This window comes from Canis aureus, chromosome 17 (assembly GCF_053574225.1).
Source record: "Canis aureus isolate CA01 chromosome 17, VMU_Caureus_v.1.0, whole genome shotgun sequence".
Taxonomy (NCBI): Eukaryota; Metazoa; Chordata; class Mammalia; order Carnivora; family Canidae; genus Canis; species Canis aureus.
Genome location: NC_135627.1, coordinates 108,276 through 129,133, shown reverse-complemented (window position 1 = coordinate 129,133; position 20,858 = coordinate 108,276). Strand labels below are relative to the sequence as shown.

The 20,858-nt window shown below is 39.1% G+C and overlaps 1 protein-coding gene across 5 annotated transcripts in view; it reads left to right on the top strand.

Moving 5' to 3' along the window:
* Positions 1 to 17,016, top strand: part of CDC16 (cell division cycle 16) — a 28,629-nt gene extending 11,613 nt beyond the window's left edge. For 3 of the 5 annotated variants that reach the window (XM_077854835.1, XM_077854834.1, XM_077854838.1), the window contains 7 exons: positions 407 to 532; positions 7,442 to 7,594; positions 9,156 to 9,219; positions 11,611 to 11,672; positions 12,715 to 12,850; positions 14,352 to 14,442; positions 16,536 to 17,016. In XM_077854835.1, coding sequence (XP_077710961.1) covers positions 407 to 532; positions 7,442 to 7,594; positions 9,156 to 9,219; positions 11,611 to 11,672; positions 12,715 to 12,850; positions 14,352 to 14,442; positions 16,536 to 16,795 — 892 coding nt within the window. In that variant the 3' untranslated portion in view covers positions 16,796 to 17,016. The remainder of the gene's footprint in view (positions 1 to 406; positions 533 to 7,441; positions 7,595 to 9,155; positions 9,220 to 11,610; positions 11,673 to 12,714; positions 12,851 to 14,351; positions 14,443 to 16,535) is intronic. The other 2 variants (XM_077854836.1, XM_077854837.1) reach the window with 2 other exon arrangements.
* Positions 17,017 to 20,858: the final 3,842 nt, after the last annotated feature.

Below are 20,858 nucleotides of genomic sequence, written 5' to 3'. Positions count from 1 at the left end.
GTCCCGGTGGCCCAGCAGTTTGGTGCCGCCTTTGGCCCAGAGTGTGATCCTGGAGACCCGGGGTCGAGTCCCACGTTGGGCTCCCTGCATGAAGCCTGCTTCTTTCCCTCTCCCTCTGCCTTTGTCTCTGCCTCTCTCTCTCTGTGTGTCTGCAATGAATAAATAAATAAAATATTAAGAATAAATAAATAAATAAATAAATAAAAATAGATCTCTTAAAATTTCTTAAAATTTTGCTTGTACTATTAAGCACTTTTATTTCAAATGAATTAACACAGTTGTTATGTGTTTAGTATGTTGGGAGCTCATTTATTTATTTAATTCTAATATTTTCGAAGCCATCAGCTTATATAAGATTAACAATTTAAGAATGAATATATTACTAGAATGGCATCTCTCGTTTCAGCAAAGCAACAACACTTGAGAAGACTTACGGGCCTGCGTGGGTAGCATATGGACACTCATTTGCAGTTGAGAGTGAGCACGACCAAGCCATGGCTGCTTACTTTACAGCAGCACAGCTGATGAAAGGGTATGACAGAGCAGGTGGTAAAATCCATGAAGGATTGCTTTTGCTCACAAAATGAGAATTCCACTATTACTGCCACTCCCATTTAGTTACTGAATCAAATTATCTTACTTGTGTCTTGTTAGTAGCTTATGATTTAAAATAACTATTGGAAGTTGAGGGAAAGAGAGGCTGCTGTAGTGATTTTGCCTAGCAGTTCACCTTAACCAATACAGAAGGGAAATAGGAAATAAAGCTGAGGGAAGAGGTGAGGATACAAGCTCCTTCTCACATGCTCATGCAAGAAGGAAAGTATTCATGAGCAAATTGTTAATTTATAGTCTATTTAAGTCCAAAAGGTATTTGCTCTGGGCTTAGTGGACTATATTTGCCAGTGTTCCAGATTTCTATTGATATATCAATATTAAGTATATTGATATTCCGTGATGTAAGTGTGCCCTAAGAGTATCTTACTTTGGGGAGTGGAGTATTGCTGTTACTCCTATCAACTCTCTTTGGACTCCCCTCACCCGAGGCCTACCATATTCTTTTGTGTGGACTGCCTCCATCTCTGGAGAGGCAGTAGGAGTACAGCAGTTCAGAGGGCTGGTCTAGAGTCACTACCTGGTGATCTTGGCAAACTATGTACCCTCCTGAAAATAGGTGTAATCACAGTACTTATTCCTGGGAGTCATTGAGACAATAACAAAGACTTTGAACAACACCTGACATGCAGAACATACTCAGTGAAAGTTAGCTGCCTTCATTTGTTTGCTCGTATTATTCAGGAAGGGGATCATCTATTCATTTGCACTAAATGTCCTTTTGTTAGGTTTAACCCTTTTCAGGCTATCAGACTTATTTTGGCACCCAGTTCTGCATCTAATATTCATGATCCCCAGATTTTTTTCAATTCTTTTAGATTTGATGTATATGATTTTTATATCTAACTTGTCATCCCTGCACATATTGTAAAGGAAATAGCTCCCTAGTTGCGGTAGTCTCTTTAGCCTGCCTTAACAAAGTGCCAAAGACTGGGTAACTTAAAAGAATGAAAACTTATTTTCTCACAGCTCCAGAGACTGGGAAACGCTGGTCAGGGTGCTGTCCTGTTTGGTCCTCGTGAAGGCTCTTCCTGACTTGCAAATAGCCACTTTCTCACTGTCCTCATGCGGGGGGACAGAGCTTTGGCATTTTTTCTTTCACAGGGGCACCAGCCCTATTGTGATCATTTAACCTTTATTATTTCCTCACAGGCCTTCTCCAAATGTAGTCACATTGGGGTAGGGCTTAACATGAATTTGGTCGAGGTGGGGGATGTATAAATTGAGTCCTAATACCAGTGTACTAGAAACAGTCTTCAAGAGGTACCTGGGTGGTTCAGTCCGTTAAGCATCTGCCTTCCATTTAGGTCATGATCTCCGGGTCCAGGGATCAAGTCCCATGTCAGGCTCCCTGCCCAGCGGGGAGTCTGCTTCTCCCTTGGCCTGCCCCTCCCCTCCAATCAATCTATATCTGTATCTGTATCTATATATCTATATCTATATCTATCTTAAAAAAATAACCCTCCAGGTTAAAATTGTTCAGCCCCTTATCGATTTACCTACATCGTCCTCAATACTTAGCCCAAGATTCTCCAGTTTATCCACCAAGATGTGTGACTTTTTCCAGTGCTTTGCTAAAGCTTGGCTCCCATATCTATTAGACAGACCTAACAAATGACAGATCTAATCTGTCAATCTGATAAATTGGCAGGAAAAAAAAAATCTCCATAATTTGCCATGGGTTGTTTCTTAGGAGCACAGGCTAGAGTATGCTTTCTTTTTTTCGTGGATGCTCACAAACCCACAAGAGTTAGTTGTTTGTTAGTTCCTACCTAAAAATCAAAACCAGTGATACTTTCCCAGTTTAACAAACTTTATCCAAGTAAATTTTCAAATCAGCTCATCAAGATAAGCATTATTCTTTTTAGTTCTTCTTCATCAGAAAAACTTTGCATTCTCTTAACTTGCCCTGTGTTCAGATAAATGTTTGACATTGTGTAAATATCTTAAGTTTTCTGTATGATTCCTTCTTTGAGCCACTGGTTATGTAGAGTATGTTTAATTTCCACATATTTGTGAATTTCCCAAATTTCCTACTCAGGATTTTTCATTTAATTCCATTGTGGTTGGAGAACATACTGCATGTATTTCAATCCTTTCAAAGTTCTTGAGGCTTGTTTCATGATCTAACATGGTCTACCTAGAATGTTCTAGGTGCACTTGAGAATTCTGCTTTTTTCCAGTACCGTATTATCACTGTAATCCCTTGGGTCTGATTGCGTTTCCTTTTTTTTATCCTCCATCCATTATTCTACCAGTTATGACAGATGGAGTATTGAAGCCTCCCAACTATTACTGTTAAACTGCCTCTTTTCCCCTCCAATTCTGGCAGTTTTTGCTACATGTATTTTGGATCTCTATTGTTCAATTCTCCATGGATTGAGCCTTTTATTATGGAAGGTCATCCTTCATTGTCTCTGGTAACAGATTTTGTCTTTAAGTCTATTTTGTCCAATATTAGTATAATCACCTCAGTTCTCTTTGTTACTGTTTGCTCGGTCGGTCATTTCCCATCCTTTTACTTTTAACTTGTTTGTGTCTTTGAATCTGAAGTATGTCTCATAGATAAAATGTAGTTGGATTGTGGTTTTATTATCCATTCTGTGAATGTCTTGCCTTTTGATGGAATTTTATTCATTTATGTATTATAAAATTACTGATAAGTTTAGAATTTATGTTTGCCATTTTGCTCTGTTTATGTCTTATGTCTCTTTTGTTCTTTCTTGTTACTGCCTTTTGTTTAGATATTTTGTAACATACATTTTAATTCCTTGGTTTTTCCTTATAGTATGTTTTTTGAGCTCTTTTTTGTGGTTTTCTTGAAGATTATAGTTAACATCTTAAACCAGTCTAATTTGGATTAATACCAAAAATGGGACTTTCCAACACCAACAACCAGTTCTCTGATTCTCTGGACATGAGCTAAGTCCTATAAGTCAATTCAGTTCTTTTTTATTTTTTATTTTAAAATTTTATTTAAATTCAATTAACATGTAATTATTATTAATTTCAGAGATAGAAGTCAGTGATTCATCCATCTTAAATAACACCCTGTTCTCATTGTATCATGTGCCCTCCTTAATGTCCATCACCCAGTGACCTCATCCCCCCACACTTCTCCTTCCAGCAACCCTCACTTTGTTTCCTATGGTTAAGAATCTTTATGGTTTGTCTCCGTCTCTGATTTTTTCTTTTTTCTTTTTCCATCTCTTCCCCTATGATCCTCTGTTTGTTTCTTAAATTCCATATATGAGGTCATATAATTGTCTTTCTCTAATTGACTTATTTCACTCAGCATAATATCCTCTAACTCCATCCATATTGTTACAAGTGGCCAGATTTCATCCTTTCTGATGGCTGAGTAATATTCCGTTGTATATACAGACCATCTTCTTCTTTTTTTTTTTTTTTTTTAATAGACCATCTTCTTTATCCATTCATCTGTCGATGGACATCTGGACTCCTCCCACAGTTTGGCTATTAGGGAGATTGTTGCTCTAAACACTGGGGTGCAGATGCCCCTTTGGATTACTACTTTTGTATCTTTAAGGTAAATACCCAGTAGTGAATTGCTGGGTTGTAGGGTAGCTCTATTGTCAACTTCTTGAGGAACCTCCACACTGTTGTCCAGAGTGGCTGGTTCCTACCAACAGTGCATGAGGGTTCCCCTTTCTCTGCATCCTCACCAACCTCTGTCTTTTCCTGACTTGTTCATTTTAGCCATTCTGACAGGTATCTAATGGTGGTTTTAATTTGTATTTCTCTGTAGCCGACTGTTGGCTCAGTTTAGTTCTGACATTAGCTGGACTTAGTGTAGACCTCACAGGTTAAGTGCTTGGCCCCACAGGACTGCCCCTCCCCACTTCAGATCCCAGTGATAAGTCCCAGGCCACTTTTACTTCTGACTGTCTATGAATCAGAGGTTCCCGTTACCCTCTCCTGAGATTTGATGATTTGCTAGAATGACCTACCAAACTCAGGAAGGCATTTTACTTACATTTTCTGGCTTATTATAAAGGATACACTCAGGAATAGCCAGATGGAAGAGACACACAGGACAAGGTATGTGTGGAGGTGCGCATGGCTTCTACTCCTCTTCAGGCATGCCACCCTTTCAGCACTGCTTTGTGCTCACCAATCCAGAAACTCTAGGGCTCACTGTTTGAAAGTTTTTATGGAGTTCAATCTCCAACCCTTCCCTTCCTGGGAGGTCAGTGGGTGGGAACAAAGGTTGCAACCCTCTCATCACATAGTCCATCTGGTGACCAGCCCCATCTCCAGGCTATTGCAGGGTCCTACCCTAAATCACCTGAATTAGCATAAACAGATATGATCAAAAGCGGTCATGAATCACAAAAGAGACTCCACTCCCACCACTCAGGAAATTGTGAGGGTTTTAGGTGCTCTGTATGAAGAACACGGGAAGACCAAATATATTTCTCATTTTACCACAGCAACTTAATTCCAGTAGTACATAAAAACTTCACCCCTATGCATCTCTGTTTCCTCCTCCCTCCTTTGTGCTGTTGTCTTATGCATTACATTTACACATTGTAAATCCCTTAACACATATCTAATTGTTACGTTATCTATTAAATCAGACAAAAATACATTTGTATTGTCTTATGTCGGGGCACCTGGGTGACTCAGCAGTCGGGTGTCTGCCTGCGGCTGGGTGTGATCCTGGGGTCCCAGGATCGAGTCCCACATTGGGCTTCCTGATTCTCTGGACATCCTCCTTTGTCTCTGTCTCTCATGAATAAATAAATAAAATATTTTTAAAAATGCATTTATATTGTCTTATGTTTACCTATGTGGTTACTTTTAGTAAGCTGTTTTTTTTTTTTTTTTAATGTGAGATTTGAGCTACTGTCTAGTGTCCTTTTCATTTCAGCCCGAGGGATTGATTCCCTTCAGTGTTTCTTTTTTTTGTTTTTTTTTTTCCCTTCAGTGTTTCTTATAAGGTAAATCTGCAACAGGATTTCTCAGCTTTTTGTTGCCCTGAGAAATTTTTGATTTCACCTTCATTTTCAGGAATGGTTTTGTTGGATATAAAATCTTGGTTGGCACTCTTTCTTTCATCGCCTTGAATGTCATCCATCTGCCTTCCTGGTCTCCAGGTATTGGATTAGAAGTCAGGTGTGAATCTTAATAGGAATCTCTTGTGTGTTATTGGTTGCAGTTTCTTTTCTTTCTTTCTTTCTTTTTTTTCTTTTTAAGATTTTATTTATTCATGAGAGAAACAGAGAGAGAGGCAGAGACACAGGCAGAGGGAGAAGCAGGCTCCATGCAGGAAGCCCGACGTGGGACTCGATCCCAGGTCTCCAGGATCAGGCCCTGGGCTGAAGGCAGCGCTAAACCGCTGGGCCACCCAGGGATCCCCTGGTTGCAGTTTCTTATTGCTTTAAAGGTTGAGGGGTGCTTTATCAGTAGTCTGACTATGGTGTGTCCAGGTGTGGATCTCTGAGTATTCTATTTGGAGTTTTTCTTTTTCTTTTTTTTTTCTTTTTTTTTTTTTTTTTGAGCTCAGATACTATTTGGTTTATATTCTTCCTGCCCCTTCTGTCTCCCTTTGCCTTCTGGGGCTCTCATCATGCAAACTCTGGTGTGTGTGGTGGCATCCCATAGGTGTCTAAAGCTCTGTTCATTTTTATTCACTCTTATCTTTCTGTTCCTTAGACTGGGTAATATCAGTTGGCCTGTCGTCAGGTTCACTGATTCTTCAGCCTGTTCAAGCTGCTGGCAAACCCTTCTAGTGAATTTTTATTATTTTACTTTTCAACTCAGAATTTTCTATTTATTTCTATTTTCATATTTAAAATAGCCTATTTAAAGTGTCTAGAACATCCAACATCTGCCCTTTGTCACAGACAATTTCTGTTGACTGATTCCCTCCTTCACCCCTAGCCCCTAGATTGCTAATTGTTCCTTGTGTCTTTGCACGCTTCAGCGGTTTTTCTAGAATAAACACCCCTCAGATCATTGGTGCCTTTGGTTAACTTCCAAGTTTTAAAAAGTTTTCTTTTGATAATTTAGCAGTGTTGTTGCTTTTTATTGAGTAGTTTGGCCATTTCAGATGGACTTTCTCTAGCTAAATGACCCCTTCTGTAAGTGATTGAGTCTTTATCTGAGTCATGATTCTTGATTAAAACCAAAGCACATACTAACCAGTTGGTTACTATTTAGACATTCTTAGATCTGTCTTCAAAGAAATACTATTATGTTTGTTTTGTTGTAATTACTGGTCTGACAAGAGATGAAGATTCAGTTAAGAAGTGGTTAGTACTTTTTGCCTAGAACTCTCAGAGGATGTGAAAATGGGGTATATACGATATACTTCTGAACTGATAGTAATTGAGATGATAGGAATCCACACAAGGGAGGATCTAACCTAACATTTAGGTTAGAAAGTCAGAAGCATTTCACAAAGGGAAGTGGAACTTGAATACATCACGGTGTATCGAATCAAAAGAAGAGAGAGATTGTCTAAGCTAAGGGTGTGACATTAGCATCCTGGAAGAAAACAGGAAGCACACATCTGCCCTTCTGCTTCAGACAGTTCCAGTTTTGTTTTTTGTTTTGTTTTGTTTTTACTGTAGAATGATGAAAAATAAAGACAAGTAGGTTGCTGATAGATTCTAGAAGTGGCAGCTGATCAGTCTAAAAATTATTAGACTTTGATTAAATACCAGTAAATGAAGTGTTAGAAAAAAAGGAAGTACCTTGTTTTTGGCTGTGTTATCTTGCAGACAGGATTTAAAGTTGGTAAATTTCTGCTGAATTACCAAGTTTTAGGTGTTGAATATGTGAAATTTTCCAATATTTTTAGGTGTCATTTGCCAATGCTGTATATCGGATTAGAATATGGATTGACCAATAACTCAAAATTGGCTGAAAGATTCTTTGGCCAAGCACTAAGCATTGCCCCAGAAGACCCATTTGTGATGCACGAGGTTGGTGTGGTTGCATTTCAGAATGGAGAGTAAGTACTGAAAGGCCGGGAGCCCTTCCATTTTCCTTCTATAAATGAAGTTAAATCTCAGTCACGAGAGGTTTTACTCTCCTCAGTGATCTTTCATTAGATTTTTGTTTTTAAATATACCATTTTAGGAGAAGGAGGTGGGCAGTTTAAAAAAAAAAAAAAAAGAAAATACAAAGTGTTATCTTAGATTTCTTTAAAATACTAAACAGGAGTTGGTTTCCATGGACATGCGCTGCCACAAGCTAATAGTTCCAGGAGCAGGAAGGTTGTTGCTGAAGGTGAAGAGTGGCCTTAGGGTTGCTTGGAGGCGTGGCAGACCCCTTTGTCATCTTGTTGATTTGGGAGCTGGAGTCTTATATTGGAGAAGGATTTCCCACAATTGTGAAACAAAAATGCTCGTTTAGTTGCTGGTTAATCCGAAAATTAATCAGAATGGCTCAGTCTCAGAGTTTCCTGGTCATCTGAGGCAGTACTGCATCCTTGGATATTTATAGAATAAGTAATTCAGCGTTACATTCTAAAGAGAAAAATATTTGAGTGCTTCGCACTAAATTATACATAAATTTAAAAAAATAAATCAGTACTACTGTAATGTTTTTTTATGGCACGTGTGTGTATTCTAAAAATTGGATTATCTGCTATATTTAAGAGCAAGTTTGAAGCTGTTTTAAAATAATATATAGGGCAGCCCGGGTGGCTCAGCAGTTTAGCGCTGCCTTTGGCCCAGGGCGTGATCCTGGAGTCCCAGGATCGAGTCCCACGTCAGCCTCCTTGCATGGAGCCTGCTTCTCCCTCTGCCTATGTCTCTGCCTTTCTCTCTCTCTCTCTTTGTCTCCCATGAATAAAATAAATCTTAAAAAAAAATAATATACAGTAATGATTTAATATGTAGTCCATTGATTTGTAAGCCAGAGTCAGCTCTCCTAGCACTTACACATTTGTAGACAGATGTATGTTCCTAGCTGAGGTCAGAGATGACATTCTGCCTTCCTATTTCTGCACCCATACTGTAAATGAGCATTTTTTTGTGCAGTCTATTATTTTGTGCTACATTTTCCACATTTGTATGCTTTCTGTTGATGATGTTACTATTATAAATGATCCCCAAGCCTGGTGTTGACGTGCTGTTAGTGGCCCTAATCATAGGAAGGCTGTGATGAGCCTGTAGAGGAAGTACCTGTGCCAGATGCGCTTCTTGGCTGGCCATGTTCAGTGTTAGCATGTGGAAAGCAGGTTACATGTTGGACAGTTGACCACAGGTTTGTAGGAACCTGACCCTATATTTCTGCCAGGAGCCATAGTTCAGTATTTGCTAGAACACTGTTTACAGTGACTTTATGGAATATAATTACCAGGAATCATGAGAATTAACTCTCACTCTTAAAATCTTGATCTCTTACAATATTAATGCCATAAAACTATCTGACCTTTAAATTTGAATTTTAATAAACTGTTTATAGAAATTTACTTCATTTTCCTTTCATTTTTTAACCTCATTTTTTCTTACAATGTTTATACTTGCTAGTTTGGAATAATCTGTAAACTTTCCCTTCTATTTTAGATGGAAAACGGCAGAAAAATGGTTTCTTGATGCTTTGGAAAAAATTAAAGCAATTGGAAATGAGGTATTCTTTGTAATACCTGTAACTCAAGTATGTTTGCTGTTGAATGAGAACGTTAATATGGACAATCTGTTTTGCCTGGAAGACAGTGGGCTAAAATTTATACTGGCAAATGGCTTGTTAATATTTGGATTTCAGGCACTTATTTTGCTACATGGTATAAAATGAGTGTGTTTCTAATTGAAAGGGTAAGTGTGGGCTCTTTGCTTTGTTAGAGGCTGTAGTTTTGATTTATGGGAGTAATCAAAATGTATCTATTGGTTATTTGATATAGGGAATATGTGGTAGTGAACACTGGTAGACACCGTACCATCTAACATAAGATGTCCTTCTCTGGACCTGAGGAGCCTCCTCTTTGATTAATGAGTAAATATATAGACCATGTATCACTTTGTTCAGACCTATCATGGCTTTTCCTTACCTTGTACTTAATACATATTTAGACCTCTCAGTGTTTGAAATATTTAACTAGGTCTTCCCATATGAGAGATGTATGCTCATAAATTAACTTTCCAGCTAGTTTGGATGTATATACATGGGTATTGTTTTAAAATAATAATGATGTTAGATATTATCAATTTCTGTAGGTAAAGGATTTGCATATTAGTACTTTTCTGATTATTGATTCTTTTTATTTACATCTATTTTATTTTATTCTGATTGCCACTTCCCATTTTCTTTTTTTTTTTTTTTTGCCACTTCCCATTTTCACTCTGTTCCTTTTCTTACTTATAGATCACATCTTCCTTGGCTGTTGGTTCCTTTTTACTGACACAGACACAGCTCTCTCTGGACCTGTGCCAGTTGACAGTCCACTTGCCCCTTTAAACACAGCTTTATCTATTTTAGTCTTTTATTTGTCCTGTGAATTTAAAACACCCTGTTTCTGTGTGTTGGTATGTGTATGCATGTAAAACAGGTTCTTGAACAGCTCAGTCTTGGGCAGCCTGGATAATGTCTTTTGTTAATATGGGATTGTCACATATCACCTTGCCAATTTTTAGAGTTGGATACCTTAAAACCTTGCTACTTTAACTAGACCAACTGCATCAGCTTCACCTGGGAGTTGGTTAGAAGTGCACAATCCCAGTTCCACTGAATCACAGTCTGCAGTTTTAGCAGGATCCTGAGATGATATGCACAAAAGTTCAAGCCCCACTGTCACAAACCACACTTAGAGTTGGAACTGTTTTTTGATGATCTGAGGACACTGGATTCTTAAGAGAAATTTACAGTAATGGCTTTAAGTACAAATGCACAATACTATTAAACTGATAAAATGCCTATTAGAAAGTTACTTGAAAAGAGGGAGATATTGTTTGTCCTCAATTATTAACTGCAGCAAATGTCAAAATAGCCACAGGGAAGCAATGGTTCGTAAGGATCAGAAAGAGTTTGTTTTTTGTTCCCATGGGCTGTACCTCCTAGAGTCAGGCTAGGGAGCTGGAGCGTGTGGCTGGAGTCCAAGCTGTTTCTGGTTAGCTTGGACTGACTGAGGTGTGTTGATTGTGTCCTAAGCTCTGAGTGAGATGTTGGGAGGCAATAGGAAACTAGTGAGATAATTCCTGCCTTTAGACCTGTTGGGGATTACAGATAAGTAAATTGCAATAATTATACAGTGCACAAAAAGGGCTGTGATTGAGCAAATAAAAGTGCCCACACAGAGGGGCCAGTAACCCAGACTTGAGGATGGACCAAGAAGGCCCCTTGGATATGGCATCTTAAACCTCCTAAAACAGGAGCAGACATCAGCCAGGCATAAGTGAAGAGAAAAGGTCATAGAAGAGATAGAGAATGGCATGTACTGAGCTGGAGTGAAGCCAGTACAGCTTGGAGTTTAAGTTCATAGAGAATATCGAGGAATGGAGCAGAAGGTTAAGTGTGGATCATTAAGGGCCTGGTATCTTATCCTGAGGTGGTGGAGCGCAGATAAGACTTGTCACATGGGGGTTGGCGTCACACTGAGGTGTCCTAGGGGTTAAGGATGATGTGGGCGCCAGGCATAAGAAAGCAGGCACTCAGAAGGGCTGGAGGTTGGGGAACTGGGATGGTAGGACAAGGGATAAAAGGTTAGTGGGTGACACTGGATTTGCAGTGTTTGTGAGCTTTGTAAGTAGGAGTATTTAGAGGGCAGCTGGAAAGCTTTGGGCTAGAAATACAGAGGTTGAACTACTTAAGCATAGAGGGGCTCATTAACAAAGTGGTGTTAATAAAATAATAGCATCCTCAGGAAGTCTCTTTAAATAGGAAAGAAAGAGAATCCAAGAAATACTCTGCTTTGTGCTGTGTAGGCTCCGGGAAAGAAGGCAGCCTGCACAGGTGCGGGTGATGATCAGGTGGGTCTGGCTGAAAAATGCATCTGTGAGTCATGGCTTTGATGATGCTTTGTTTTAGGTAACAGTGGACAAATGGGAGCCTTTGTTGAACAACTTGGGGCATGTCTGCAGGAAGCTTAAGTAAGTAAAGTAGAACATTTTCAGAAATATTCTTTTTTACTAAGTTTATTTAATTTTGGGCAGTCTTGTCCATATCTTTTTTGTTTGTTTGTTTTTAGGATTTAAAATTTTTAAGTAATCTCTACACCCAATGTGGGGCTTGAGCTATGACCCCAAGATCAGGAGTTACATGGTACACTGACTGAGCCAGCCAGCCACCCTTTAACTTATTTTCATTTTGAGATCTTCCAACTGTGTACTTTGCTGCTCAGATATAGCAAGCACCAAAATAATTATCTCTAATGGCTTTTGTTATTTCTTTATTTTTATATTCCGGTGGTACATTTATTCTAGAAATTTGAAGAATTATAATAACTTTTCTTTTATTAAAAAAAATTGGTGTTCAAAGTTAATTTGGAAGAATTAGGATAGTAGGGTTTAGTTAAAACCATATGCATATTCTAACTTTTTTTCTCTAGATACCAGTTTTATGGTATGATAAGCAGCAGCATTTGAAAAATAACTCTTTGGTTAAATAAGTTTAAGGAACTCTAGGCTACTCAAAATAGAATAGACTTTTCTGTTTCAATATATCTTGGAGTCTTTACTATTTATTAGGAGCTGCAGCATTTCCCAAACTTTAGTGAACTTTTTTTTCCACAAAAGATTTACAGGCAGGTATTCCAGGGAACTTTGGGAAATGCTGTCCCAAGTAACTTGTTTGGACCTTAAAGCAAAAATGTTTGGTTGCTTTTAACCACCTGTGGCGTGGGAGGTTTGTCTCGCCACAACGGAGGGCTTGCAGTGTATTGGGGTTCTGGCTCATCTTGGGTCCCTGCTGGAGTGGCCTTGGCTGGCTGGCTGACTGGTGGGTGTCCAAGTACGCAGTGCTGGATGTGAAGAACCATTACCAGTCTAAACTGTTACTCTGATGTCCCAAAGTGTTTCTGATGTTCTTACATGGATGACCTAACAACTGAATGCTTTCACTGTACCTACTAATTGTTTTTTCTTCCTTCCCGATCTCCCTGCTCCCAACTCAGTCTTTCATCTTCTCTTACAGAAAGTACGCTGAGGCCTTGGATTATCACCGTCAGGCACTGGTGTTAATTCCCCAGAATGCGTCCACCTATTCTGCCATTGGGTATATCCATAGTCTGATGGGCAATTTTGAAAATGCTGTTGACTATTTCCACACAGTATGTCTAGTTAACATTTACTGCCTTTTTTTAAAAGATCTTTTCTAGGCAATATTGGGAGTGTTTGTTCGTTTTTCTAGGCAGTGTTTATTTTGCCATCTTAAAGTTCTTCAGACGACCTTGTGCTTTCTTCTTTCCTTTCAGAGAAAAGCATGTGTGTGTTGTGCAGTACTCATCCAACTGCAGATAAATGTGAGACTTGTCCTAAGTGTGCAGTGAGACAGACATGTGTCTGTGCTATTTGTTGCCCTGTCTAAGCAGGAGAAAAGAAATTTAGGATTTAGAATTAATTCCCTTAGTTACTTTGTTCAGTGAACGAAACAGTCTGTGTTCATCACAAGGAAAGAATTTCTCCTAAATTCACATGCCGTATCTCACCAAATGTAAGACACCATTAATAAGCAAGTTGCTCCCCCCCCACCACACACACATTCAGACAGACACACACAAATAAACCTTTCAACTTTACATAATTCTAATCTCTCAGTTTTTAGGTACTTAGAAAAAGTACTCTTTTTGAACAAATGAGGACATAGATTTTCATCAGGAATCACTCTAGTATCTACATAAAAAAGAAAATATATGTGAAACAGATACTTATAGCACTCTATTCTTCACATTCAGAATTTGGTTCTTTTAAATCACTTTTGCACCAGGTGGTCAATGTCTCTGCTTTCCTGGTGCCAGTATACACACCCTGTTCTTTACTTGTGTTTCTCCCAAACAAAGACATTGGCTCTGCAAAGCTTATTCTGCCAGAAAATGTCAACAACAGGTTTTTAGACAAGAATGGCAATTCCTGTATTTTTGAGTGTTCATATGGTTTGTGGTCTAGTCTGTATCTTCATGGTTGCCACATCTAGGCTACCCAAACAGGCCACCATCATCATGGCTGTGGCCAGCTGACAGCAGTAGTAAGAAACCACCAGATATTTAAGGCATCGAAGTTCAGAAATGTTAGAATTGGGGGGGGGGGGGGGCGGGCAGGAGTGCGTCTTAGAATCAATGAAATAATGGTATTTGAAAAGAAAGATAAAAATATGAGAAAACACGTAGGGTTGGTTAAAGATTTTCAGGTGAGATCAAGTCCTGAAAGTGCCACTATGATAATGAGAATACTGAGCTAGTAAGAAGTGTGGACTAGCAGCTTTTCTGGTTTGTGTGATCTTTCAAATGTGTACGTTTGAAGATTGTATAATTCACCTCTGTTCTGTGATATAATTAATCCAGAAGGTTTAGAAGGCTCTATATTGAGATATGATTTTGAAAATCTTTTTTGGAGGAGTGTGATTTCAAACATAAAAGAGAATGGTGTAAAGACCCTCCACATGGCCATCATCCAATTTCAAAAGATATCAACTTGTGGCTACTCTTGTAGCCCTCCTCCCTACTCCCCCTAATTCCTTGGAGTGTTTTGAGTTGAGTCCTGCAGGAATATTTTTAAATGAAAGAGAAGGAGATACATTTTCTTGTAATAACAATGCTGCATCTTTTCTGGCAGGCCCTTGGTCTTAGACGAGATGATACATTTTCTGTTACAATGCTTGGTCATTGCATTGAGATGTACATTGGTGATTCTGAAGCTTACATTGGTAAGATTATAATTATTCTAATTGACATTTTATTCTATTTAGATTGTTGTATATCTCTGTTTAGTTTTCTCAAATCTCATGTAAGGTTCTCAGTTTATCTTTCTAACTATTTAACTATATTAATATCAAGAAACTCCATTTATATTGTTGGAATAATGCTGTAGGAATTAATGACTCATTAAGTATTTGTACAGTTTAAAATTGAATACTCGGTATATGCAAAATACTATTACAGAGTACATGTAGAGTGCTGTTGTGATATAGGAGAATATAATTGATAGAAAAAATCTTGGAGACTTTTATTTTCAAATAATTTCTAATATATGAAAAGGCTCTGGCCTTAATACTTTGTAAAATGGGGCCTATAGCATATTAACTTTTAAACTTCAGTGGAATATTAAGTTGGCTTACATTCACATTATAGTACAATGTAATTTAAATAATTTTTTGGTAATAAGCAAGTCTTAAGATAAATCTGGATAGAATGCTGCACTTGGGCACTCATTTGGTTACAAATTTTGTAAGGTAACAAGGGTATGGTGAGGTTAAACCTTAAGACAATGTAAAACCATGAGAAAAAAATGTTAATTTAATTAGGCTTCAATAAAATGAACTTCTGTTCATTAAAAAGGCAGGTCATAGACTGGGAGAAGTTATAATTTGTAGACTGTCAAAGAACTTGTGTTTAGAATACAAAAAATCCTATAGAGCAATAAGAAAAAGTTAAATAAGAAATGGGTTTATATTATACTACATATTAACTAGAATTTGAATAAAAATTTGAAAAGGAAAAAAAAAAAGATAGATCCAAAATGAGCAAAATATTTGAACAGGAGCTTCACCAAAGAGGATATCCACTGAAGCAAATAAATATGCTCAGTATCGTTACATAATCACGGAAATGAAATTATAAAACCATTCTGAGATGTCACTGCATACCTGCCAAACTGGCTATAGATAGAAAATACTAATAATGACTAATGTTGGTAGTGATACGGAGCAGCTGGTACTCTTGTGTATTATTGGTTGTCGGTGGACTACATGCAGGTAGAGCTACTTTGGAACACTGTTTAACATGTCTGCTAAAGTTAAATAGGCCAATTAAATCCATTATGTGTTGCTGCCTGATGAATCACTCCAACCGACAAGGATGTATTAGTTCTCACAGCTCTCTAGGTTGATTGGTGGTTCATTTGCTGGTCTCATTCAATGCAGCTGTGGTCAGCGGGCACCTGATGGGCTGACAGTCTAAGATGGCCTCATGCATAGATGGGGACCTCAGCTGACACTGAGAGCTAGGCCTCGTACAGGTCTTCTATCTCAGGCTTCTTCATAGCGTGGAGACCTCAGGGTTCTAAGGACAAGAATGAAAGCCTCAAGACCTTTTGAAAGCTGGAAGTGTCACAAAATCACTTCCATCACATTTTGTTCAGTGTGGGTCACATGATTGAGGGCAATGTCATCACGGGTGGGGCTAGGAGGTGTGGTTCATTGGGGTGTTAGGGTGGCAACCTGCCACGCTGCTCTTAGCATGTAGTAATTCTCCCAGGTGTGTGCCCAGTGGTATAGGGGCCTCAGGAAGCCAATGCTCACACACAGGATTGTTTCCAGCATCTATGTTCGTAATCACACCTAACTGGAAATAACTGAATGTCTACACGTATGTAGCAGAGGAGAAAGGAATGCTAGCAAGCTTACCCAGTAGAGTACTACACACTTAAAAAGACCATTAAGTCATGTTGTAACATAGGTGAATCTCCTACATTTTGACAAAAAGAATATACGCCAATTATTTATTTATTATTTATTTATTTTTTAAATTTTATTTATTCATGAGAGACAGAGAGAGACACAGGCAGAGGGAGAAGCAGGCTCCATGCAGGGAGCCCGATGTGGAACTCGATCCCGGGTCTCCAGGATCAGGTCCTGGGCTGAAGGCAGGCACCAAACCGCTGAGCCACCTGGGCTGCCCTGAGCTGTGCTCTTAAAAGTACAGTTTTACTAAGTGGTGGAGGGAGTGCTGTGTAAACATGGAAATGATGGATAAATGACGGAGTGTCTTACTTTATTTTCCTTGTGGTGTTTCTTTTTAGGAGCAGACATTAAAGACAAATTAAAATGTTATGACTTTGATGTGCATACAATGAAGACACTAAAAAACATTATTTCACCTCCGTGGGATTTCAGGGAATTTGAAGTAGAAAAACAGACTGCAGAAGAGACAGGGCTTGTGCCCCTGGAAACCTCACGGAAAACCCCAGATCCCAGACCTTCTTTGGAAGAAACCTTCGAAATTGAAATGAATGAAAGTGACATGATGCTGGAGACCTCAATGTCAGACCACAGCACATGACTGCAGACAGGTCTCAGCTCCATTTTGTCCTGGGGGAGGTCACGGTTTCCTCATATCCTTGTCCCATCTTCAGAAATCCCCACTTGTTAACACAAATGCAGACAGCACTTCTCCACTGAAGAGTGGAGACCTGCCAAGAGGCTGGACCATACACCTTTGGAGCAGATATTTTCTCGTCCCACAAAGCAGTTTTGTGTAGAGGAATAAAGAGGTAAATTGTGTATTATGTCTTTTTTTTTTCCTTTTTCAAACAGTGTTTCTTTTGGACTGATTTTAGGTTTTTGAAAAAGCTACAAAAGGTTTCTCCCTGTTCACGTCTTATGTGACCGAAGAATCTTGTCATAAAAAAGAAATGCATGTTGGGGATCCCTGGGTGGCTCAGTGGTTTGGCGCCTGCCTTTGGCTCAGGGCTTGATCCCAGGTTCCTAGGGTCCTGCATTGGCTCCCTGCGTGGAGCCTGCTTCTCCCTCTGCCTCTCTCTCTGTGTCTCTCATGAATAAATAAAATCTTTAAAAACAAAAAACCAAATGCATGCCTGTACTCCACAAGTAATGCCACTCCAGGCTTAACTTGGATTTCACTTTTTGTCCATTAATGTCCTCTCAGCTGTGACCGTATCCCAGGCTTCCCTGGTCTTTCATGACCTAGATGGATTGCAGAGGACTGGTCAGTTATTTTGTAGAATGTCTCTTGATTTGAGTTTGTTTGATGTATTTGTCATATTGGACTAGGGTTCTTGGTTTTGGGAAAAAAGTACCACAAATGTGGACAAGGTACCTTTCTTATCACATGTCAGGGGGTCACAATATCAACATGAGTTACCACAAATGTTGTTAATATTGATTACTTGGTTGCAGTGGTGTCTACCATTGGTTTTTCCACTGTAAAGTTACAGTTTTTCCCTGTCTGTAATGCATGCTTTAGAAGCAAATTATGAAGTAGTTTTTGTTTTTAGGACCAAGAGGTTTAAGCTCCACCCTCTGGAGGGGAGATATTTATACATATTATTTTGGAATTCTTGTGTAATGCAAATTTGTGTCTCCTATTTATTCAACCATCTGTGTGGACTCATGTATATATATTTTTACATTTTAGGTTATGATCCTATACAATATTATTTTAGGGCTTCAGTTGTTTCAGCATTGACCATTGGGAACTCCTTCAGGTTGGCTCCTATCTCCTTGTGATATACCCCCATCCATTTTTCTTTTTTTGTTTTTCTTCTGGTAAAATATACATAACATGAACTATGGACTTCAGTTAATAATAATGCATCACTAATGATACAAATACACCAGTGCAAGGTGTGGATACAGGTGTGGGTGGGGAGTACTTGGGAATTGTGCCTTTTGTAATCCTAAACTCCTCTAAGAAATAAAGCATGTATGTGTTTATAGATGGACAATGATAGCCATCTTAACCATTTTTTTTAAAAGATTTTATTTATTTATTCATGAGAGGCAGAGATACAGGCAGAGGGAGAAGCAGGCTCCATGCAGGGAGCCTGACGCGGGACTCGATCCTGGGTCTCCAGGATCACACCCCGGGCCGAAGGCAGTGCAAACCACTGCGCCACCGGGGCTGCACTGTCTTAACCATTTTTATGTGTACAATTCAGTGACATTTATTTCCAGTTTTTTTTCATCATCACAAATTTTGTACCTGGTAAGCATTAACTCCATACTCATCCCTCGTGCTGGTCCCAGATAACCTCTAATCTACATTATGTCTGAATTTGCTTATCTAGACCATTTCATGTAAGTGGAATCAGACAATATCTGTCCTTTTGTGTCGACCTTACCTAGCATTTGTTTTTTGTTTTTTTTTAGATTTTATTTCTTTATTCGAGATAGAGTGTGATTAGAGACAGCACAAGCACGGTGGAGGGGCAGAAGGAGAGGGAGAAGCAGACTCTCCACTGAGCAGGGAGCCTGACATGGGGCTCATCCCAGGACCCTGAGATCATGATGAGAGCCGAAGGCAGACACTTAACTGATTGAACCACCCAGGGGCCCCTATGTAGCATATTTTTAAGGTTCATTCCTGTTGTAGCTTTTACCAGAATTTTATTCCTTTTTATGGCTGAGTAATATTCCACAACATCAATCACGTATACCGCATTCATCTCTGGATGGACATTTGGGTTGTTTCCACATTTTGGCTATTGAGAATAACATTGCTGAAAACGGGAGTGGATAAATACCTGAGTCCCTATTTTCAGTTCCTTTGGTATATGCCTAGGAGTGGTATTGTTGGCTCCTGCGCGAAGTTGTACGTAATTTTTTGAGGAACTGACAGACTTCCTACAGTGACTGCCCGTTTTACATTCGCACCACTAGTGCATGATGATCCACTTTCTCTGCATCCTTACCAGGGCTCTTTACTCCTTTGTTATTATAATCATTCTAGTGGGTTGGAAGTAGTAGCTCTTTTGGTTTGATTCCTATTTCCCTGATAACTAGTGATGTTGAACATCTTACCCTGTACATTTGCCATTTGTATGTTCTCTTTGGAGAAATGTGTTCATATCTTGTGACCACTTTTAAATTGGGCTGTTTATCTTTTTGTTGTTGAGCTGTTGGAGTCCTTTACCAATTCTGGATATTCTCAGGGATGCCTGGGTGGCTTGGTGATTGAACGTTTGCCTTTGGCTCAGGGCGTGATCCCAGGGCCTGGGATAAAGCCCCACATCAGGCTCCCTGCTTCTCCCTCTGCCTGTCTCAGCCTCTGTGAGTCTCACGAATAAATAAATAAATCTTTTAAAAAAAATTGATACTCTCAGATATGTGGATTTGCACATATCTTCTATTATTTGCATTCTTCTCATTCTCTTGATAGTGTCCTTTGATGCACAAATTTTTAATTTTATGAAGTTTGTTTGTTTACTATGCTTTTGGTATTATATTTACAAAAGTGTTGCCAAATCCAAAGTTACACAGATTTTCACTGTTTTCCTCTAAGATTTCCTTTTTTTTTTAATTTTTCTTTTTTTTTCTTTTAATTTTTATTTATTTATGATAGTCACACAGAGAGAGAGAGAGAGAGGCAGAGACACAGGCAGAGGGAGAAGCAGGCTCCATGCACCAGGAGCCCGACGTGGGATTCGATCCCGGGTCTCCAGGATCACGCCCTGGGCCAAAGACAGGTGCTAAACTGCTGCGCCACCCAGGGATCCCCTCTTTTTTTTTTTTTTTTTTTTTAAGATTTTATTTATTTATTCATGAATTCATGAGAGACAGAGAGAGAGGCAGAGACACAGGCAGAGGGAGAAGCAGGCTCCTTGCAGGGATCCTGATGTGGGACTCGATCCCTGGACTCCAGGATCACGCCCTGGGCCAAAGGCAGGTGGTAAATCACTGAGCCACTCAGGGATCCCTTTAAGATTTCCATAATTTTAGCCCTTAAACATAGGTCTTTGATCCATTTTGAATTAATTTGTGTAAATGTTGTAAGTTGCATTCACTTTTACTCTTTGGAGTGTAGATATTGTTTTCCCAGCACCATTTTTTTTTTTTTTTTTTTTTTTTGAGATTTACTTTTTTTTCAAATATGGATTCCTTTATTTCTTCTCCTTGCATAACTGCTCTGGCCAGAATTCCAGTGTTGTGTTAAATAGAAGTGACAGAAGCAGGCTTCCTTGTCTTGTTCCTGATCTTAGGAGGAAGGCTTCAGTCTCACCATTGAGGGTGATGCTAATCTCAGGTTCTCACTGACACCCTTAACAGTGTTGGAGAAGTTCCCTTCTATTCCTAGCCTGTTAAATGGTTTGTTGTTGTTGTTTATTAGAAGGTTGCAGATTTTGTCAAATGCTTTTTTTTGTTGGATCAGTTATGATAATGAGGCGTAATGAGTTCTAGGATTTGGGGTCTGTTGAGGGAAAAACATGACCAGTAGCACATTTTGTTTGGCAACTATATTTGACAGCTCTTTGGGGGCAGTGTGGTGGCGGTATAACAGTGAGTCTCAGGGTTAGAGAAGTCTGAAGTGCAGTGGTAGTGTGGTCTTTCTAGTCCTGAGGTTTGTCTTTATTTATAGCTAGCAGATGCTGGGTGTAGATTTGCCT